The sequence below is a fragment of the Scyliorhinus canicula genome, chromosome 15 (genome assembly GCF_902713615.1).
Source record: "Scyliorhinus canicula chromosome 15, sScyCan1.1, whole genome shotgun sequence".
NCBI lineage: Eukaryota > Metazoa > Chordata > Chondrichthyes > Carcharhiniformes > Scyliorhinidae > Scyliorhinus > Scyliorhinus canicula.
This window is the reverse complement of record NC_052160.1, coordinates 43,363,752-43,382,905: the sequence shown is the minus strand read 5'-3', so window position 1 is coordinate 43,382,905 and position 19,154 is coordinate 43,363,752. Positions and strand designations below refer to the sequence as shown.

Below are 19,154 nucleotides of genomic sequence, written 5' to 3'. Positions count from 1 at the left end.
TCTTCTTCAAAATAGTCGAGCTGAAAAAAGCAGACAAGGCTTCGGTTTAAAGACCTGTTTGAATCCCAGCACCTCCAACAGGACAGTATTGCCTCAGCATTGCACGCAAGTGTCAGTTGTGATTCTGTACTGAAGTCTCTAGAGTGATACTTAAACCCATTCTGACTTTCAGACGAGATATACCCACTGACCCACACCAAATTGAATTTAAATTCAATTTGATAAAGACTGGCATCAGTAAAAATGACCCATACATATTGTTGTATAAACTAAGCTACTCACTAATGTCTTTTCGGGAAGGAAATCTGTCGTTCTCCCCTACCTAGCTGCCCTGTCTAGCCTATACCAGTCCCATAGTATGGTTAACTCTTAATCACGGTCTGAAATGGCTTGGCAAAATTATGTGCTATCTTCAGGCAATTAGAGAAAGGCAATAAATGCCATCCTTTCCAGCAATGCCCACATCATGGAATTATAATTCTTAAATGTTAGAGCTCGTTAAAAGCTAATCTATGGCTTTCCCGTGGCTACAGTTGACTGAGAGTGCCAAGCCTAGGAATAGCGACCTCATGGCTTCCCAAAATATGGGCCCTGATCCCCGAATGTGGTCTTTAGATGAGATTTTTGGGTCACGGGGAGATGGAAGGGGAGCGTGAAGGTGGGGAGGGAGATGGGAGGAGTGTGAAGGTGGGGGTTGGGGGGGTGTGTGAAGGTGGGGAGGGAGATGGGAGGAGTGTGAAGGTGGGGAGGGAGATGGGAGGAGTGTGAAGGTGGGGAGGGAGATGGGAGGAGTGTGAAGGTGGGGGGGGGAGATGGGAGGAGTGTGAAGGTGGGGGGGAGATGGGAGGAGCGTGAAGGTGGGGGGAGGAGTGTGAAGGTGGGGAGGGAGATGGGAGGAGCGTGAAGGTGGGGGTGGGGGGGAGCGTGAAGGTGAGGGGGGGAGCGTAAAGGTGAGGGGGGGAGCGTAAAGGTGAGGGGGGGAGCGTAAAGGTGAGGGGGGGAGCGTAAAGGTGAGGGGGGAGCGTAAAGGTGAGGGGGGAGCGTAAAGGTGAGGGGGGAGCGTAAAGGTGAGGGGGGGGAGCGTAAAGGTGAGGGGGGAGCGTAAAGATGAGGGGGGAGCGTAAAGGTGAGGGGGGAGCGTAAAGGTGAGGGGGGGAGCGTAAAGGTGAGGGGGGGAGCGTAAAGGTGAGGGGGGAGCGTAAAGGTGAGGGGGGGAGCGTAAAGGTGAGGGGGGAGCGTAAAGGTGAGGCGGGAGCATAAAGGTGAGGGGTGGGGGGAGATGGGTGAAGGTGGATGGGGAGATGGGGGAACGTGAAGGTAGATGGGGGGGGAGTGTGAAGGTAGATGGGGGGAGTGTGAAGGTGGGGGGAGCGTGAAGGTGGGGGGGCGATGGGGGGAGCGATGGAGGGAGCATGAAGGTGGGGGGGAGATGGGGAGCGTGAAGGTGGGGGGTACGATGGAGGGAACGTGAAGGTGGGGGGGATGGGATCGTGAAGGTGGGGGGTAGATGGAGGGAACGTGAAGGTGGGCGTGTGATGGAGGGAGCGTGAAAGTGGGGGGGATGGACGGAGCGTGAAGGTGGGGGGGATGGACGGAGCGTGAAGGTGAGTGGGGAAGATGGGGGGAGCGTGAAGGTGGGGGGATGATGGGGGGAACGTGAAGGTGGATGGGGGAGCGTGGTGGGGGGCGATGGGGGGAACGTGAAGGTGGGGGGGAGATGGGGGAAGCGTGAAGGTGGATGGGGGTGATGGGGGAATGTGAAGATGGGGGGGAAGATGGGAGAGTGAAGGTTGAGGGGAAGATGGGGGGAGCATGAAGGTGGTGGGGCAGATGGGGGAGCGTAAAGATGGGAGATGGGGAGAGCGTGAAGTTGAGGGGGAGATGGGGGGAGTGTGAAGATGTGGGAGGGATGGGGGAGTGTGAAATTGAGCCGGAGAAGGGGGAGGTGATGGTGGGGAGGAGCTTGAAAGTGGAGGGGAGAGATGGGGGGCGTGAAGGTGGGGGGGTAATGGGGGGAATGTGACGGTGGGGGGGTGATGGAGGAGTGTGACGGTGGGGGGGAGGTGGGGGGAACATGAAGGTGGATGGGGGTGATGGGGGAGCGTGGTGGGGGGAGATGGGGGGAATGTGAAGGTGGGGGGAGATAAGGGGAGCGTGAAGGTGGATGGGGGTGATGGGGGAAGAGTGAACGTGGATGGGGGAGATGGGGGGAGCGTGAAGGTAGGGGGGAGAATGGGGGGAGCGTGAAGATGGATGGAGAAGATTGGGAGAGCTTGAAGGCGGCTGGGGGAGCGTGAAGGTGGATGGCAGAGATGGGGGGAGCGTGAAGATGGATGGCGGAGATGGGGGAGCATGAAGATGGATGGGGGAGATGAGGGAGGAGTGTGAAGATAGATGCCGGAGATGGGGGAGCGTGTGGGTGGATGGCGGAGATGGGGGGAGTATGAAGATGGATGGCGGAGATGGGGGAGCGTGTGGGTGGATGGCGGAGATGGGGGGGGGGGTAGTGAGGTAGTTGGGGGAGGGTGAAGATGGATGGGGAAATGGGGGGAGCGTGAAGGTGGATGGCGGAGATGGGGGAGCGTGAAGATGGATGGGGGAGGTCGGGGGAGCGTGAAGATGGATGGCGGAGATGGGGGGAGTGTGAAGATGGATGAGGTGATCGGGGGAGCGTGAAGATGGATGAGGTGATCGGGGGAGCGTGAAGATGGATGAGGTGATCGGGGGAGCGTGAAGATGGATGGGGTGATCGGGGGAGCGTGAAGATGGATGAGGTGATCGGGGGAGCGTGAAGATGGATGGGGTGATCGGGGGAGCGTGAAGATGGATGGGGTGATCGGGGAAGCGTGAAGATGGATGAGGTGATAGGGGGAGCGTGAAGATGGATGAGGTGATCGGGGGAGCGTGAAGATGGATGAGGTGATAGGGGGAGCGTGAAGATGGATGTGGTGATCGGGGAAGCGTGAAGATGGATGAGGTGATCGGGGGAGCGTGAAGATGGATGAGCTGATCGGGGGAGCATGAAGATTGATGGGGTGATCGGGGGAGCGTGAAGGTGGATGGCGGAGATGGGGGAGCGTGAAGATGGATGGCGGAGATGGGGGAGCGTGAAGATGGATGAGGTGATCGGGGGAGCGTGAAGATGGATGGGGTGATCGGGGAGCGTGCACAGTCTAAGGCATTAAAATGATGTCACATCGGGAAAAGGTTTGGGAAAAACTGGTCTATTTTGCAATATTCCTTACACTTGTCTCTATCATTTTTTAGATTCTATGCAGCTGAGATTGCTGTTGGTCTATTTTTTCTCCACGGTCACGGAATCGTTTATAGGTGAGTGAGTGTGATAGCAGCTTACTCCAATGGAACATATGACAAATCTAACCATTGCTGACTCTGCAGCTAATCAATAGTTAAATGAAAAAAATGTGCAAGTCTTCACCAATAATGGTCTATTCAACTAATAATCCCAAGGGTCGGGGCTACGTTTATGATCATAGAATCATAGAATTTACAATGTAGAAGGAGGCTATTTGGCCCATCGAGTATACACCGGCCCTTAAAGAGCACCCTACTTAAGTCCACACCTCCACCCTATCCCCGTAACCCAGTAACCCCACCTAACCTTTGGACTCTTAAGGGGCAATTTAGCGTGGCCAATTCACCTAACCTGCAAATCTTTGGACTGTGGGATGAAACCGGAGCACCCGGTGGAAACCCACGCAGACACAGGGAGAAAGTGCACTCCACAGTCAGTGACCCCCGAGGCCTGAATTGAACCCGGTCTCTGGAGCTGTGAGGCAGCAATGCTAACTACTGTGCCACCATGATATCGGAGACGAGCAGGTGTGCATGACTGTGAATCTTGATGGCATTTAATATTCACCAATCAAGATGGAGGAAGCAGATAGCTCCTCCCAATCCCCCCCCCCCCAACATGTTGGGGCTCTTTAGAAAATACTTATCTGTGTCTCACCTGCTTAGATTCTCCAGGAAGCCTCACCAAAAGCTGATGAATGCAGTGTATCACTGATGTGTGCAACTGCCTTCACTAGTAACATCGTACTGTGTTTGAGAGGGGTCTGGATCTCACTGACTGCACTTTCACATCAAGCTGGCAGCACATCTTTTGACTTCTCTCTATAAGTCTGGAACCAGCTGTCAAACTGATCTTTATCAGCATTTCAGACTTCAGCTGACTAGAGCGGAGTTCACCTTATACAAGAGCTAGGCATCTTGTGATATAAATCAGAGTCAGTATGCTCCCTGGGACTAATTATGATCTCCCAAAATAGCATTGTTGTTGGGGCCTTTACCGTTTTCGCTGGCGAGGTACTCCGCAAGCCCAGTAGTGGTCTTGGCCCGAAGGGTGTGGGGGCAAAAGAGACAGCATCTGGGGCTGGATGGTGCCTCGGTGTGGGAACCGATCTGTAATAACCATGAGTTTGCACCGGCGGGGCTGGGTGAGAGGTTTGGGGATGGCGGCAGGCAGGGATTGAGCGTTTTGCAGGGCTGCAGGATCTGAAGGAAGTGTATGAATTGCCCAAGGGGAATGGCTTTAGGTACCTGAGGGTCTGGACTTTGTATGGAGAGGGCTGCCATCCTTTCCTGGGCTGCCGCTCCTGGGGATGCAGGACAAGGTGCTGTCGAAGGACGAAATAGGGGAAGAAAAGGTGTTGGATGTTTATAAGGAGTTGATGGAGTGGGAGGGAATCCTGGTGGGGGATATTAAGCATAAATGGGAGGAGGAGCTGGGAGGGAAGGTAGGGGCCGAGACATGGATGGAGGCCTTGCGGAGGGTAAACGCATCCTTGTCATGTGCGAGGTTAAGCCTCCTCCAGTTTAAAGTAGTACACTGGGCTCGTATGGCGGTGGCGAGGCTAAGTAGGTTCTTTGAGGCAGTAGAGGATAGGTGTGGGTGGTGCACGGGGGCCACGAATCACATCCACATGTTGTAGGTGTGTCCGAGACTGAGGGGATTCTGGCAGGGATTCTCGGAAGTGATGTCCGAGGTGCTAGGTCCAGAGGTGGCGATATTTGGGATGTCGAAAGACCCGGGAGTCCAGGGGACGAGAGGCGCCGATATTTTGGCCTTTGCCTCCATGACAGCCCAGAGACGAATTTTGCTCGGGTGACAGGAGTCGGTGCTGCCGAAAGCGGTGAGCGACCTGGCAGAATTCCGGAGGCTGGAAGAGGTCAAGTTCGCTGTGAAGAGGTCAGCAGAGAGATTCACTCGGAGGTGGAAGCCGTTTATTAATTTCTTTAAGGAGGTTTGAGGGGTCAGCAAGGAGGGGGGGATTGGTTTGGGGGAGGTAATGGGGTTAAAACGGGGAAGGCGGGATATAAGGTGGGGTTGGCATCAAGGGAGCAGGTGGGGTATGTTTTTTTACTGAATTGTTTTCTTCTGGTTCTTGTATATGAAAATGCCTTGAATAAAAATATTTTTTGTTTAAAAGAGAGAAACTAAAAACCATCATGGTCAAAGCGACCATCACTCCATTCACCAGAGAAAAGTTACAGTTCAGAAGGAGACCATTCAGCCCATCTTGTCCATGCCAGCCTGAGGACACCCAGGTGCCCTTTCTAATCCCATCTTCGTGCACCTGGTCCATAGCCCTGTAGCTAACAGCACTTAAGGTGCAGATCCAGATGCTTTTTTAAAGGATTTAGGGTCTCTGCCTCCACCGTCAACCCAGGCAATGAATTCCAGACTCTCATTACCCTCTTCCTCATTCTTCCTCATGTTCCCTCTAAACCTTCTGCCACTTATCTTGAATCTATGCCCCGGTTCTAGAGTTCTCCACCAAGGGAAACAATTATAATCCTGTCCACTCTATCTCTTCCCTTCATAATTCGACACTTTTCTAGCCCTGGCAATATTCTCGTAAACCTCTTCTGCACTCTCGCCAGAGCAATTACAACCTTCCTTTAATGTGGTGACCAGAATTGCACATAATACTCTCGTTGTGGCATCACCAGCGTTTTATACAATTCCAACATTATATCCTTACTTTTATGTTCTATACCTCTGCCAATGAAGGAGAGAATTCCATACGCCTTCTTTACAACTTTGTCTACTTGAACTGCTGCCTTGAGGGACCTGTGCACTTGTACGCCAAGGTCTCTCACTTCATCTACCCCACTTAGTTTATTGTGTACCCTCTATAACGGTTTGACCTCCCTCAATGCATGACCTCACATTTCTGTGTGTTGATTTCCACCTGTCACTTTATCGTCCACTCCACCAACCCATCTATATCATTTTGGAGATTATAGCTATCCTCTACACTGTCCACCACTCGACCAATCTTTGTGTCGTCTATAAATTTCCCAGTTGTGCCCCCCACTTCACATCCAAATAAAGAACAACAAACACTAAGGGTCCTAACACCAAGCCATGTGGAACACCACTTGAAACAACTTTCCATTTGCAAGGGCAGGCATTGACCATTACCCTTTGTTTTCTGTTACTAAGCTAACTTTTTATCCAGTTTGCCACATTGCCCTGTATCCCATGGGCTGTTACTTTTTGGACCAATCTGCCATGTGGACTTTATCAAACGCCTTGCTAAAATCCATGTACACAACATCCACTGCCCTTCCTTTATCAACCCTTCTTGTCACTTCCGCGGAGAATTCAGTCAAATTTGTGAGGCAAGACCTTTGTTTAGCACACCCGTGCTGACTATCCCTGATTAGTCCATTCCTTTCAATGTGCCAGTTAATCCCCTCTTTCAGAATTGTTTCTTTTCATTTACCCACCACCGACGTAAGACTAACTGGCCTATAATTGTTTGTAATTTTCTTCGATCCCTTTTTTAACAATGGAACCACATTTACATTTCACCAGTCCTCCTGTACCTCCCCTGTATGTACTGAGGTTTGGACAATCGTCCTCAAAGCATCTGCAATCTCCTCCCTGACCTCCTTCAGTCGCCTCACAAACAATCTATCTGGCCTTGGCGACTTATCAACTTTCAAAGATTCTAACCCTTCGAGTACTTCCTCTCTCTTTATGATTATCCCATCCAATACGTCACTTTCCCCTGTACTACTATATCGGCATCATCCATTTCCTTTGTCAGCGTGGAGTCAAAATATTCATTTAAAACCTTTCCCACAGCCCCTGCATCTACACACAAATTCACTTCTTCATCTCTGATAGGTCCCACTTTTTCCTTATCTAACCTTTAACCATTGATAAAACATCTTTGGGTTTTCTTTAACTTCATTTGTCAATCTTTTTTCATGCCCTCTTTGATTTCCTTATTTTCTTTTTGACTTCGTCCTTGCGCTTCCTATACTCATCTAAGCTATCTGCAGTACTTAGTTCTTTATGCCTATTGTATTCTTTCTTTTTCTGTTTGATCTTCCCCTGTAGTCCTCTGGAAAACCAGAGAGGTCTACATTTAGCAGTCCCACTATTATCTTTGGAGGGGAGATGTCTACTTTGTACATTTAGGATCTGGTTTTTTCATGGTTCCCACTGGTTTTCCACTGATTTATCCTCCTTCAGTGCTGGCCAGTACACCTCAGTCAAGGCCCTTCTCATTTCTGAAAACATTTCCTTCCCCAGTTAAAAGGTTTTATTCCTGCTTTATCTGTGTCCTTTTCCATGGTAACACTGAATCTAACTGAATTGCAATCACTATCCCCGATATGGTCGGCTACTGTCACTTCACCCACTTGCCCTTCTTCGTTCCCCAAGACTTGGTCAGGAATTCCATGTCCTCTCATTGGGTTTGTCACGAATAGGTTGAAAACATTTTCCTGGGCACACTGCATGAATTTTTCTCCCTCATTTCTCCTTATATTGTTTGAATCCCAGTTGATAGTGGAATAGTTAAAGTCTCTTACTGTTGTTGCCCTCTTGTTCTTACAGGCAGAAATTTGCCAACATATTTCATCTCCTATCTCCCTTTCACTATTTGGAGATCTGTAGTGTGCTCTCAGTAGTGTGACTGTCTCTGTTTTATTTCTAAGCTCAACCCATGAAGCCTTGTTTGTGGAACAGTTTAGTATATTATTCCTTCTCATAACTGGAATTGATCATTTAACCATTAGTGCTACTCCTTCCTTTTTATCTCTCACTCCGTGTCTGAAGGTTACATAACCAGGGATATTGAGCTGCAAATTTTGCCCCTCCTTTAGCCAAGTTTCCTTCCTGTAGAACAGACAATCCCACAGCCCCATCCAGAGAAGTCATAGTTTTAGTTTATGCGAGTCAAATTCTTCTCCGCAATCGACCACAAGAGGTCCATCTGTAGAAGGAGATGGTCTTACAGCAGCTTCTCTCTCCATTCCAACCTCCTGTCTTTGAGACCTCTATCTCCATCAAAGCAGACTAAGTTGCCAGTTTCCAGGTATTTCTGCCCCTTTAATTTCCAGGATGCTTCATGTGATGGTGCCCCACAGCATCACCAGGACAAGAAGTCATATTGGACTTAAAACATTAACTCTATTTCTCTCTCCACAGATGCTGCCCAACATGCTGAGTTTTTCCAAAATTTTCTGTTTTTAATACAGTATCGCCAGATCTTTGTGACTGGGCAACGGCAGGCTCCACCTCAGCAGTGGGGACTCTGTCGGCAGCCCATCAGGTATCTACAAAGAGCCTCAACCAAGGTAGCAGGTCTCAGGGTTCTGGCACGATCAGAAGGGAAGGTGCATGCTCTGTGTGTCCTCTCTGTACAAGTAACGTAAGCACATGTTTACAGATGACTATCTGCACTTCAACTGCCGTTACTTTCCTAACAGAGACCTAAAGTTGGATAATGTGATGCTGGATTCAGAAGGACATATAAAAATAGCTGACTTTGGTATGTGCAAGGAGAACATGTGGGATGGGGTAACAACCAAAACCTTCTGTGGTACACCTGACTACATCGCACCTGAGGTATGGATTAACTTAATATTTACTTTTCCATTGGCATCACACTAACTTTGAACAAGTACTGACTCCTGCATGTAAGCAAAGAATATGAGCATTATTAGAAGGCTCACTTAGGAACAGGAATAGGCCATTCAACTCCTTGAGCCTGTTCTGCTATTCGATTAGATTATGATTGATCTGTATCGAAATTCCTTTAACCCACTTTAGCTCCATATTCCTGAATACCTTTACCCAACAAGAAAAATTATCAATCCTAATTATGAAATTCTCGATTGATTCGAGTCTCTGCAGCTTTTGAAGAAGACAATTTTGACTTGCATTACCCTTTGTATAAAAATGTCTGCTGATTTTTATTCCTTCGGCATTACAATGGAAATGGGACATTCAATATTGAGCAGTCTTTCTCCTTAGACATGCACAACTCCTGCTCTCTGAAAGAGTGATTGCAGATCTTTATTACTCCCTCCCTTGGTTTTGGCTGGGGAACCAATATTGTCCAGACTGATTGTCATGGTTGAGATCTCGCTGATTAGGCCAGTATCTGTGCATCCAACCAAGCGCTTGAGTGTGAGGTGTTAACCAGGAAGAGGATCAGACGGGGTATGTTTATCCTCTGGACAAGTGCAATATCTAGGATAAGGAGTTCGTCACTCTCAAGATCCAAGTTTCAGCTGAACTATCAGTGCCCAGTTTCTGGGTGTGTGTGTGTGTGTGTTTTGTTTTACCTTTGATCTGACTGAATGAGTTTTGATACTTATTTCAAGGTGTTATTTCAGGCTTTGTTCCAGTAGTGTTCAGAAGAGATGCAGCGATTGGATATTTTTGTGTTTGGAATGTTGAAGTCACTCTCTGCTTCCTCAGAATTAGATTTTATTTAGAGAAGATGGAATCAATTGGGTATCTGATATACAAGGTCTGAATTGTTGGCCCGTCAGGGTGCGTATCCGGTGGACCAGGAAGCTGGTCAGTCCAAAGTGCAATTTCACGCCAGCTGGCCAATTAATGGTCACCCAGTGTGAAATACTCTCTGTGAAAGGCTAAGCACTGCCACAGAGAGGGTGGGATAAGGGAGGGTGCTAGCTGGTGTTTCTAATGCACTCCCTCAGGGGGAGAGCCACTGCGGATCTGTCTCAGGGAGCTGCTGATCCGTAAAAAATATTGATTTTAAAACTATGCCATGAGTGTCTCAGCAGCACAATCAAGCACAAAGCTCAGTCCCGGAACACATTTCATAGAATTCTAGAATCCCTACAGTGCAGAAGGAGGTCATTAGGCCTATCCAGTCTGCACCAACCCTCTGAAAGAGCACCTTGCCTAGGCCCACGACCCCGCCCTATCCCCATAACCCCACCTAACCTTTGGTGACCATGGGGCACTTTAGATTGGCCAATCCACCCAAACTACACATCTTTGGATTGTGGGAGGAAACCCACGCAGACATGGGGAAAATGGGCAAACTCCACACAGTCACCCGAGACTGGAATTGAACCCAAGTCCCTGATGCTGTGAGGCAGCAGTGCTAACCACTATGATACCATGCAGACCTAAGTCTCTTTTTCTTTCTTTCTCTCTTTCTCTCCCTTGCTCTTTTTGTGCCTAAGCTCCCTTTCCCCTTTGTGACCTCTCTCATGCGCTTGCACTCGTTCTCCCTCTTTTGCACGCATCTTCTCTTTCCCGCTGCCCTTCCTTTTCCGTGTGTACCCCGCTCCATTTTCTTGCTCCCTCATTAGCAACTCTCTCACTCTGTTTATAATACAGTTGAAATTAACCCAATACAAGGGCAATAAAGTCTTGCTTGCTCTGAGCTGTTGGCTCTGTCTGTGATTGTAGGCCTTTTTTTCTGCTGGTTCTGCAAATTTAAAAACTGCTGATCAGAAGTAGCAGATGATGGTGCCCGAAGCCTGGACTGTGTTGTATTCGGAAATGGGCCTCATCACAATGGAACAAATTAAATCTTAACCAGCCTACCTCAAGCTTCCAGCTGTTACCTCACTGATTTCCATTGATTTGGAGTATGTTTTCTTTGTCTCGCATATCAAAGTTTCTCTCAGTTGAATTACCCCTCATCTATCTGCTCCAAAACTATTTCCATGCAATACTATACTAGAAGAAAGAAAAGATGGAGATTGTAGTGTCATCTATCAGTTCCTGTCGAAATTGCTAATAGTTGCTATGTTTCTTTAGCCCAGCCTGGTCATATCAACGACTGCTGTTCCTCTTGAGATAACACTTCATTACCTTGCCCTGACATATCTCCAGGAATGTACCTTGTCTTGGCACATGGTGGCACAGTTTGTTGGAGCATGGACAGATAACCCTGTGTTTTAAATCAATATTTGTTTTGTGTAGTTGTTGCAACATCTGACAAACTATTGCAATAATTTCTGTCTTTCCAGATCATTGCCTATCAGCCATATGGAAAGTCTGTGGATTGGTGGGCATACGGAGTGTTACTGTATGAAATGCTGGCGGGACAGGTAATGTTTAATTAGTTAAAGTCTTCAGTATGGTTTGTGTGATTGCAGTAAATGTTTATGGCAGTGGGATGGAGAGAGGGGGTAGAGACTGCTGGAGGAACAGAAATTATTTTTTTAAAATGGCTTTTATATCAAACAGTTGGGTGGTGCATAGGGATCTGTGTTTGTGCACGTGTATGTCTGGGTCTGTGTGTGCATGCCCATTTGTGCCCCAGTCAGTGTGGTGTATATCCATTTGTATATGATTGTGTGTGTGTGTGTGTGTGTGTGTGTGTGTGCCTGGGTCCATGTTTCTCCACTCATGCCCTTTACAAACACATTACTCATTTTAATTTTTCCTCTGCTCTCCAGCCCCCTTTTGATGGTGAGGATGAAGATGAACTTTTCCAATCTATCATGGAGCACAACGTAACTTACCCCAAATCGATGTCCAAAGAAGCGGTGTCCATTTGCAAAGGAGTAAGTGTTGATTGAACTCTGGTTCAAACTGCTCTCTAGTGAGTGCTACATTCAGTAGAAGGGAACCATTGGTGTCGCTCAGCAAGGTGATAAATGTTATGAAGTTCAGGATTAACTTTGAACAAAAAAAATCTCTTCATCCTTCTGGTTGCAATTTTCAACCCAGATCCAAACCAAGTTAGCCCTCAGCTCTATATAAATACTCTCATTGATATCTCCTCCCTGCTACTGTAAATCAGGAATCAAAGTAGAAGCAGCTTAAAGAATTTCTTGGCCGTGTTTTTTGCTTTCATGGTGTATGTTATGGAGTTGTACTATACATTGGATGTGATTATACACTACAATGCTATGTAATATACAACTGATAGATTTATTATATAGTTTATAATACAATGCAATAAGCAGCCAATATATGTTATACATTAGGTTATAAAACTATAGAGTATACAACTCATGTTCTTATACAACAGATTATAATACTGTGCAATTTACAGCAGACAGCAGCATCTTCTGAAATAAATCTGGAGGTTTGAACATCCCAGATGGGTTAGCCATCAATCTGCATAACAAGGTGCACACATGGGCTGTGCACATGAAAGACATCAGGGAGTACCCAGCATGGATAGACAACTTGCCAGGGATTTGCATCCAATCTGTTTCTATTCATCTGCTGGCAAATCAGAGCACTAAATGGTTTGCTGCTCTCTTAGGCTGAATTGAATTTTGGCACAGGTCTTCAGGGACAATCGCCCAGAAGCCATTGCAAATTGGAACAACATTAAATCTTATCTGTCAGCTTTATTTCCCATAGTGTCACTCAAACGGGAAAGCAGAATGCTGTCAACAAAGAGATGATCATTGCAGCATCTGTTATCCATAATGCAATGACTTCTCACGTGGCTATAGGATCAGCTGCTGCAAAAATAAAACAAAAATGTTGCACAGCCAGCAGTTTAACTTCGTGAATTGTGTGGCCAAGTTTGTGTTTGCAGAACTATTAGAGTTGAAGTGTAGGAGGAACGTAGATAAGTGTGGCATGGGAAATCTTTAAACACTCACTGAGTAATATTGAACACAATATAAAAATTAAAAACTTATTGTCAACTCTTTAACAAACTGATTCTTACAACAAAATTAAACATAGGACACAAATAGATAAAGATTTCTTTAATATAATTGTAAGTTATGTGAAACAAATAGAAATTAATCACTCTCTGAAAGCATTCTCGTGTTTGAAGCTGTTACTTTAGTCCGCTTGGCTGCAAGTTCTTTAAGCATCATGCAATTTCTGTGTTGAATCCCTGTTTTAGTCACACATGTCACTGGCTTATTCATTCATTTCTTGTGAAGGTGCACTCAGCTCTAGGATTAGCCCTTTCAGCTGTCAGCTCTTTCCTCTTGGTAACTATTCCAACCAGACAAATATATTACACCATAGTGTCAGAATGAAAGTAAAGCATTACCCAAAATGGTGTGAATTAAACCACGCCATTCAGTTACTCATCACTAGAGCTGCTCATCATTCCAAATGGTTCGGGCAATTCTCGGGCCGGAATTTTCTGGCCATTCCTGCCACCAGGATCTACTGGTCCAGCTGATGGCAAACCCCTGCCACGGGTTCCCCAGCGAAGTGTGTGTGTGTGTGCAAGCCAACAACAGAAAACCCCATTGACATCGGTGGCACCAGAAGGTCCCACCTCCAACCAATGGTAGGCTGCCTCCACGAAACACACTGTGTGGGTGTGTGGAAAATATCACCCATGGTTGTGACTATCTGGGATTTGCTATAAAGTCCTGAATACTAAGAGCCTGTACACGGGGGTTAGGTTATCTTCAGAGATATTGGGGTGGAGTCTTCACTGCCTGACACTGATATCGGGCGGAGAATGGCGAGTAGCCCGGAAAGCAGGTTTGCCGCCAACGTGCTATGGAGTCTGAGGGGGGAAATCAAGGAGGTCAGGGCACTAATGGAATACTATTCCTCAGCTCCTTCCAGGCTGCAGAGGGAGGGGTCCCCCAAGAGTCCTGAGAGTAGGACCCCCCCCCCCCAATCAGTCACTGCTGTCTGAAAGCTGATGAGCTGCCCAAGCAGTACCCTGAAAAATTATTGTGTTTTCATTTACCCTTTCCGAACATCTGCTTCTGCAGACAAACTTATTTAAAGCAGCAGCTGTTACAAGTCTCAGAGGCAATGTTTATAAATGTTCTTGCTATGGTTGACAGCTTCTCACCACATCAAAAGCAGCTAAGTGGCTTCACTTCCTCGTTTTCGCAGCAGAAACCATTTAGCTGCTTTTGATGTGGTGAGGAGCAGAAATCACTTAGCTGCTTTTAATGTGGTGAGGAGCTGTCAATCATAGTAAGAGTGTTTATAAACATTGTAGTAGGGTATTGGAGATGCATTCAAGCATGAATGGAAAGATAAATGAACAATCCACCAAGTACCTGTGTCTGGACCAATAAAACTGTCAATAACTGACCAGTGAAATGTATTACTAACCAAAGTGCCGCCACATATTTTTCCATGTATCACGTGTGAGAAGGGTGCAACTATTCATGATAGTAACCGCAGGCCTAAGTTTAACCTATTCGTTGCCAACAGTAGACTAACCAAACACAACCGTCTATCATATGATAGAATCTACTCCTTGTAAGGATGGAGAATGAGAAAAAAGATGTTAAAGCGCACAAATTCATAGGTCCAATCCAAAGTGCTATTCACATTTATATCTCAAAATCAATATATTACTGACTGGAAATTCCTACACGCAGTATGGTTCTACAAGGCTTGGGGAGTGTTAAAAGCTAAAAACAAAACTAATCAAAAACTAAATCAACTCCATGGGATCTGGTGAAAGTTTTTTTAAAATTCTACTGAAAATCAAGTTAAACTGAAGGTAACTGGTAGAGCTGATGAAGCGGAGCCAGTGATGTGGTTTATTTGGACTTTCAGAAGGCTTTCAACAAAGACCCACATAAGAGATTAGCGTATAAAATTAAAGTGCATGGAATTAGGGGTAGTGTATGAAGATAGATAGAAAACTGATTGGCAAACAGGAAACAAAGAGTAGGAATAAATGGGTCCTTTTCCAAATGGCAGGCAGTGACTAGGTGGGGTACCGCACGGATCAGTGCTGGGACCCCAGCTACCTACAACATATGTCAATGATTTAGATGAGGGAACAAAATGTAATATCTCTAAATGTGCAGATGACACAAAGCTGGGTGGGTGAGTGAGCTGTGAGGAGGATGCAGAGATCCTTCAGTGTGATTTGGACAAGTTGGTTGAGTGGGCAAATGAATGGCAGATGCAGTATAATTTGAATAAGTGTGGTTATCCACCTTAGTAGCAAAAATGGGAAGGTAGGAGAGGGGAATGTGCAACAAGATGTGCGTGTCCTAGTCTCTGAAGGTAAATATGCAGGTAGCAAGCGATAAAGAAGGCAAATGGTATGTTGGCCTTCATAGCAAGAAAATTAGAGTACAGGAGCAGGGATTTCTTGCTGCAATTATTCGGGGGCCTTGGTGAAGCCATACCTGTAACATTGTGTGCAGTTTTGGTTTCCTCATCTGAGGAAGGGTGTTCTTGCTATACATAGAGTGCAGAGAAGGTTTACCAGACTTTCGCAAGAAACTGCAGAGTGTGGTAAACTCAGTCCAAAGCACCACATAAGCTTGCCACCCCCACATTGATCTGTATATACCTTCTGCTGCCTGGGGAAGGCAGACAGCATTATCAGAGACCCCTCCCACCCAGGAATTACCGTCTTCCAGACCCTTCCATCAGGCAGAAGGTACAGAAGTCTGAAGACCCGCATATCCAGACATCGGAACAGCCTCTTCCCCACAGCTATAAGACTCCTCAACGACTCCCCCTCGGACTGATCTGTTCCCTGCAAGAACACTATTCATGATGCTGGAGCTCAGAAGAATGAGGGGGGATCTCATAGAAACGGGTAAAATTTTAGCAGGACTAGACAGGATAGATAGAGGTAAGATGTTCCCGATGGAGGGGGTGTCCAGAACCAGAGGTCACAGTCGGAGTAAAACATTTAGGACTGAGATGAGGAGACAAAACCATAAACCTGCAAAAGTGTTTGATGAAATCTATCTGTATCAAATACTATCTGCCAACAAGTGAAAGGTTCTGTACTGTTGAAGGATGCGTGTTTAATATTACAATCCGATAAATGTGTCCGTCAGATAGACCATTAAAGTATCAATAAGGGACACTTCAAACGCTTTACAACTCAATCTTGTCAATATAAACAGAGATATTGACAAAAATAAATCACAGAAAGGACTTATCATAACCACTTAAAGATGTCGATCAAGCAAAGTCAACAATTCACTTGTCAAAACAGAATCCCTGATGAGCTCATGTTTTTATTGGTCTGGGCTCTCAGCCAAGCATGCATAATGGGGACAGGTAGAACCCCAGATGTCTGGCCAAACCATTTCTGAACGGTTGGGTTTTTCCTTTCAGTATGCTAATGCTCTTCGGGAGGGTTTAAACTAGTTCAGTAGGGGATTGGGAACCTGAATTGTAGCTCCAGTACACAAGAAGTTGAGAGTAGTGAGGTCATGAGTAAGGTTTCAAAGTTGCAGGAGTAGGGCCAGTCATGGACAGTAGTGGGAAGTAGTGCGTGGAGTCCGAGGAGATCGGAGAGGTGCTAAATGAGTATTTTTCGTCCGTATTCACACAGGAAAAAGGCAATGTTCTCGAGGAGAATACTGAAATACAGGCTACTAGACTAGAAGGGCTTGAGGTTCATAAGGAGGAGGTGTTAGCGATTCTGGAACATGTGAAAATAGATCAGTCCCCTGGGCCGGATGGGATTTATCCTAGGATTCTCTGGGAAGCTAGGGAGGAGATTGCTGAGCCTTTGATCTTTAAGTCATCTTTGTCTTCAGGAATAGTGTCATAAGACTGGAGGATAGGAAATGTTGTCTCCTTGTTCAAGAAGGGGAGTAGAGACAACCCCGGTAACTATAGACCAGTGAGCCTTACTTCTGTTGTGGGCAAACTCTTGGAAAGGTTTATAAGAGATAGGATGTATAATCACCTGGAAAGGAATAATTTGATTAGAGATAGTCAACATGGTTTTGTGAAAGGTAGGTCGTGCCTCACAAACCTTATTGAGTTCTTCGAGAAGGTGACCAAACAGGTGGATGAGGGTAAAGCAGTTGATGTGGTGTATATGGATTTCAGTAAAGCGTTTGATAAGGTTCCCCACGGTAGGCTATTGCAGAAAATACAGAGGCATGGGATTCAGGGTGATTTAGCAGTTTGGATCAGAAATTGGCTAGCTGATAGAAGACAAAGGGTGGTGGTTGATGGGAAATGTTCAGACTGGTGTCCAGTTACAAGTGGTGTACCACGAGGATCTGTTTTGGGGCCACTGCTGTTTGTCATTTTTATAAATGACCTGGAGGAGGGCGTAGAAGGATGGGTGAGTAAATTTGCAGATGACACTGCAAAGTCGGTGGAGTTGTGGACAGTGCAGAAGGATGTTACAAGTTACAGAGGGACATAGATAAGCTGCCGAGCTGGGCTGACAGGTGGCAAATGGAGTTTAATACAGAAAAGTGTGAGGTGATTCATTTTGGAAGGAATAACAGGAAGACAGAGTACTGGGCTAATGGTAAGATTATTGGTAGTGTGGACGAGCAGAGAGATCTCGGTGTCCATGTCCATAGATCCCTGAAAGTTGCCACCCAGGTTGAGAGGGTTGTTAAGAAGGCGTACGGTGTGTTAGCTTTTATTGGTAGAGGAATTGAGTTTCGGAGCCATGAGGTCATGTTGCAGTTGTACAAAACTCTGGTGCGGCCGCATTTGGAGTATTGCGTGCAGTTCTGGTCGCCGCATTATAGGAAGGATGTAGAAGCATTGGAAAGGGTACAGAGGAGATTTACAAGGATGTTGCCTGGTATGGAGGGAAGATCTTACGGAGAAAGGCTGAAGGACTTGAGGCTGTTTTCGTTAGAGAGAAGAAGGTTGAGAGGTGACTTAATTGAGGCATACAAGATGATCAGAGGATTAGATAGAGTGGACATTGAGAGCCTTTTTCCTCGGATGGTGATGTCCAGCACGAGGGGACATAGCTTTAAATTGAGAGGAGATAGATATAGGACAGATATCAGAGGTAGATTCTTTACTCGGAGAGTAGTAAGGGCGTGGAATGCCCTGCCTGCAACAGTAGTGGACTCGCCAACACTAAACGCATTCAAATGGTCATTGGATAGGCATATGGACGATAAGGGAATAGTGTAGATGGGCTTTAGAGGGGTTTCACAGGTCGGCGCAACATCGAGGGCCGAAGGGCCTGTACTGCGCTGTAATGTTCTACGTATTTCCACACTTGCCATTATTGTTCAATGGCTCATTGATAAGTATATTATTTTTTGATAGTTGAGCATGGAAGGGCATTGAGTTGGCATACAGTATATGGGGCCATGAAGAGTAGTTGGGGGGGACGGGGAGGCATGAGTTGGTGTGGAGAATATGAGCGACTTTGGGAGATGGCTGGCAGGGAATGGGTTAACATGGAGGATATGAGGGGCCATGGGAGTAGGTAGCTGTTAGGGGGATATGAGGAATAGGGGCTCAACTACTTAAATTACAACTGGATCAAAAAACCCAGGTGAGCCTTGGCACTCCCCTTCCCTGTGGCCATGTAGGATCCACTTCTTAGATTGGCAGATCTGGTCCCATACTGGACCCACCTTTTTGGAGGGAAAATCATGCAATTCAGGCCTTTTAAACTGAGGTGAGCCTGCTGAGGCAGGGGATTTCTCGACTTGAGCTACCTGCCTATGTAGCGAAAATCCGGTCCGAAGTCAATAGGTCCCATGAAACCAAAAAAGAAAATGCTGGAAAATCTCAGCAGGTCTAAAAGCATCGGTAGGGAGAGGAGTGAGGTAACGTTTCGAGTCCAGATGACCCTTTGTCAATCCCCGTGGCGTAAGCCGGAGACAAAAACAACCACTAAGGAAGGAAATATGGCTGTGGAAGCGAGTCATGGTAAGGTAAATACCTTGTCCAACACTAAGCTTTGACGAAAGGTCATCTGGACTCGAAACGTGAGCTCTGTTCTCTCCCTATAGATGCTGCCAGACCTGCTGAAATTTTCCAGTGTTTTCTTTTTTGGTTTCAAGAGGTCCCATGGTAAGATAACGTTAAATTAGGTAGGATGGAGTCAGCCTGGATCATTGATGAATTGTTGTCGAAGTTCATAGACAAATGTCACGAGTGAAGTCCAGATGAGGCTATTTCAGGATAGAGAATCAGAGGATGCAATGATGGAGGCATTCCCTTGGGAATTAAG

At 46.5% G+C, this 19,154-nt stretch overlaps 1 protein-coding gene across 2 annotated transcripts in view; it reads left to right on the top strand.

The window, feature by feature from the left end:
• prkcba (protein kinase C, beta a) overlaps positions 1–19,154 on the top strand; it is a 405,247-nt gene that overhangs the window by 348,342 nt on the left and 37,751 nt on the right. For both annotated transcript variants that reach the window (XM_038821091.1, XM_038821090.1), the window contains exons 12-15: positions 3,268–3,330; positions 8,755–8,893; positions 11,287–11,367; positions 11,719–11,826. In XM_038821091.1, the coding sequence (XP_038677019.1) occupies positions 3,268–3,330; positions 8,755–8,893; positions 11,287–11,367; positions 11,719–11,826 (391 nt within the window). The remainder of the gene's footprint in view (positions 1–3,267; positions 3,331–8,754; positions 8,894–11,286; positions 11,368–11,718; positions 11,827–19,154) is intronic.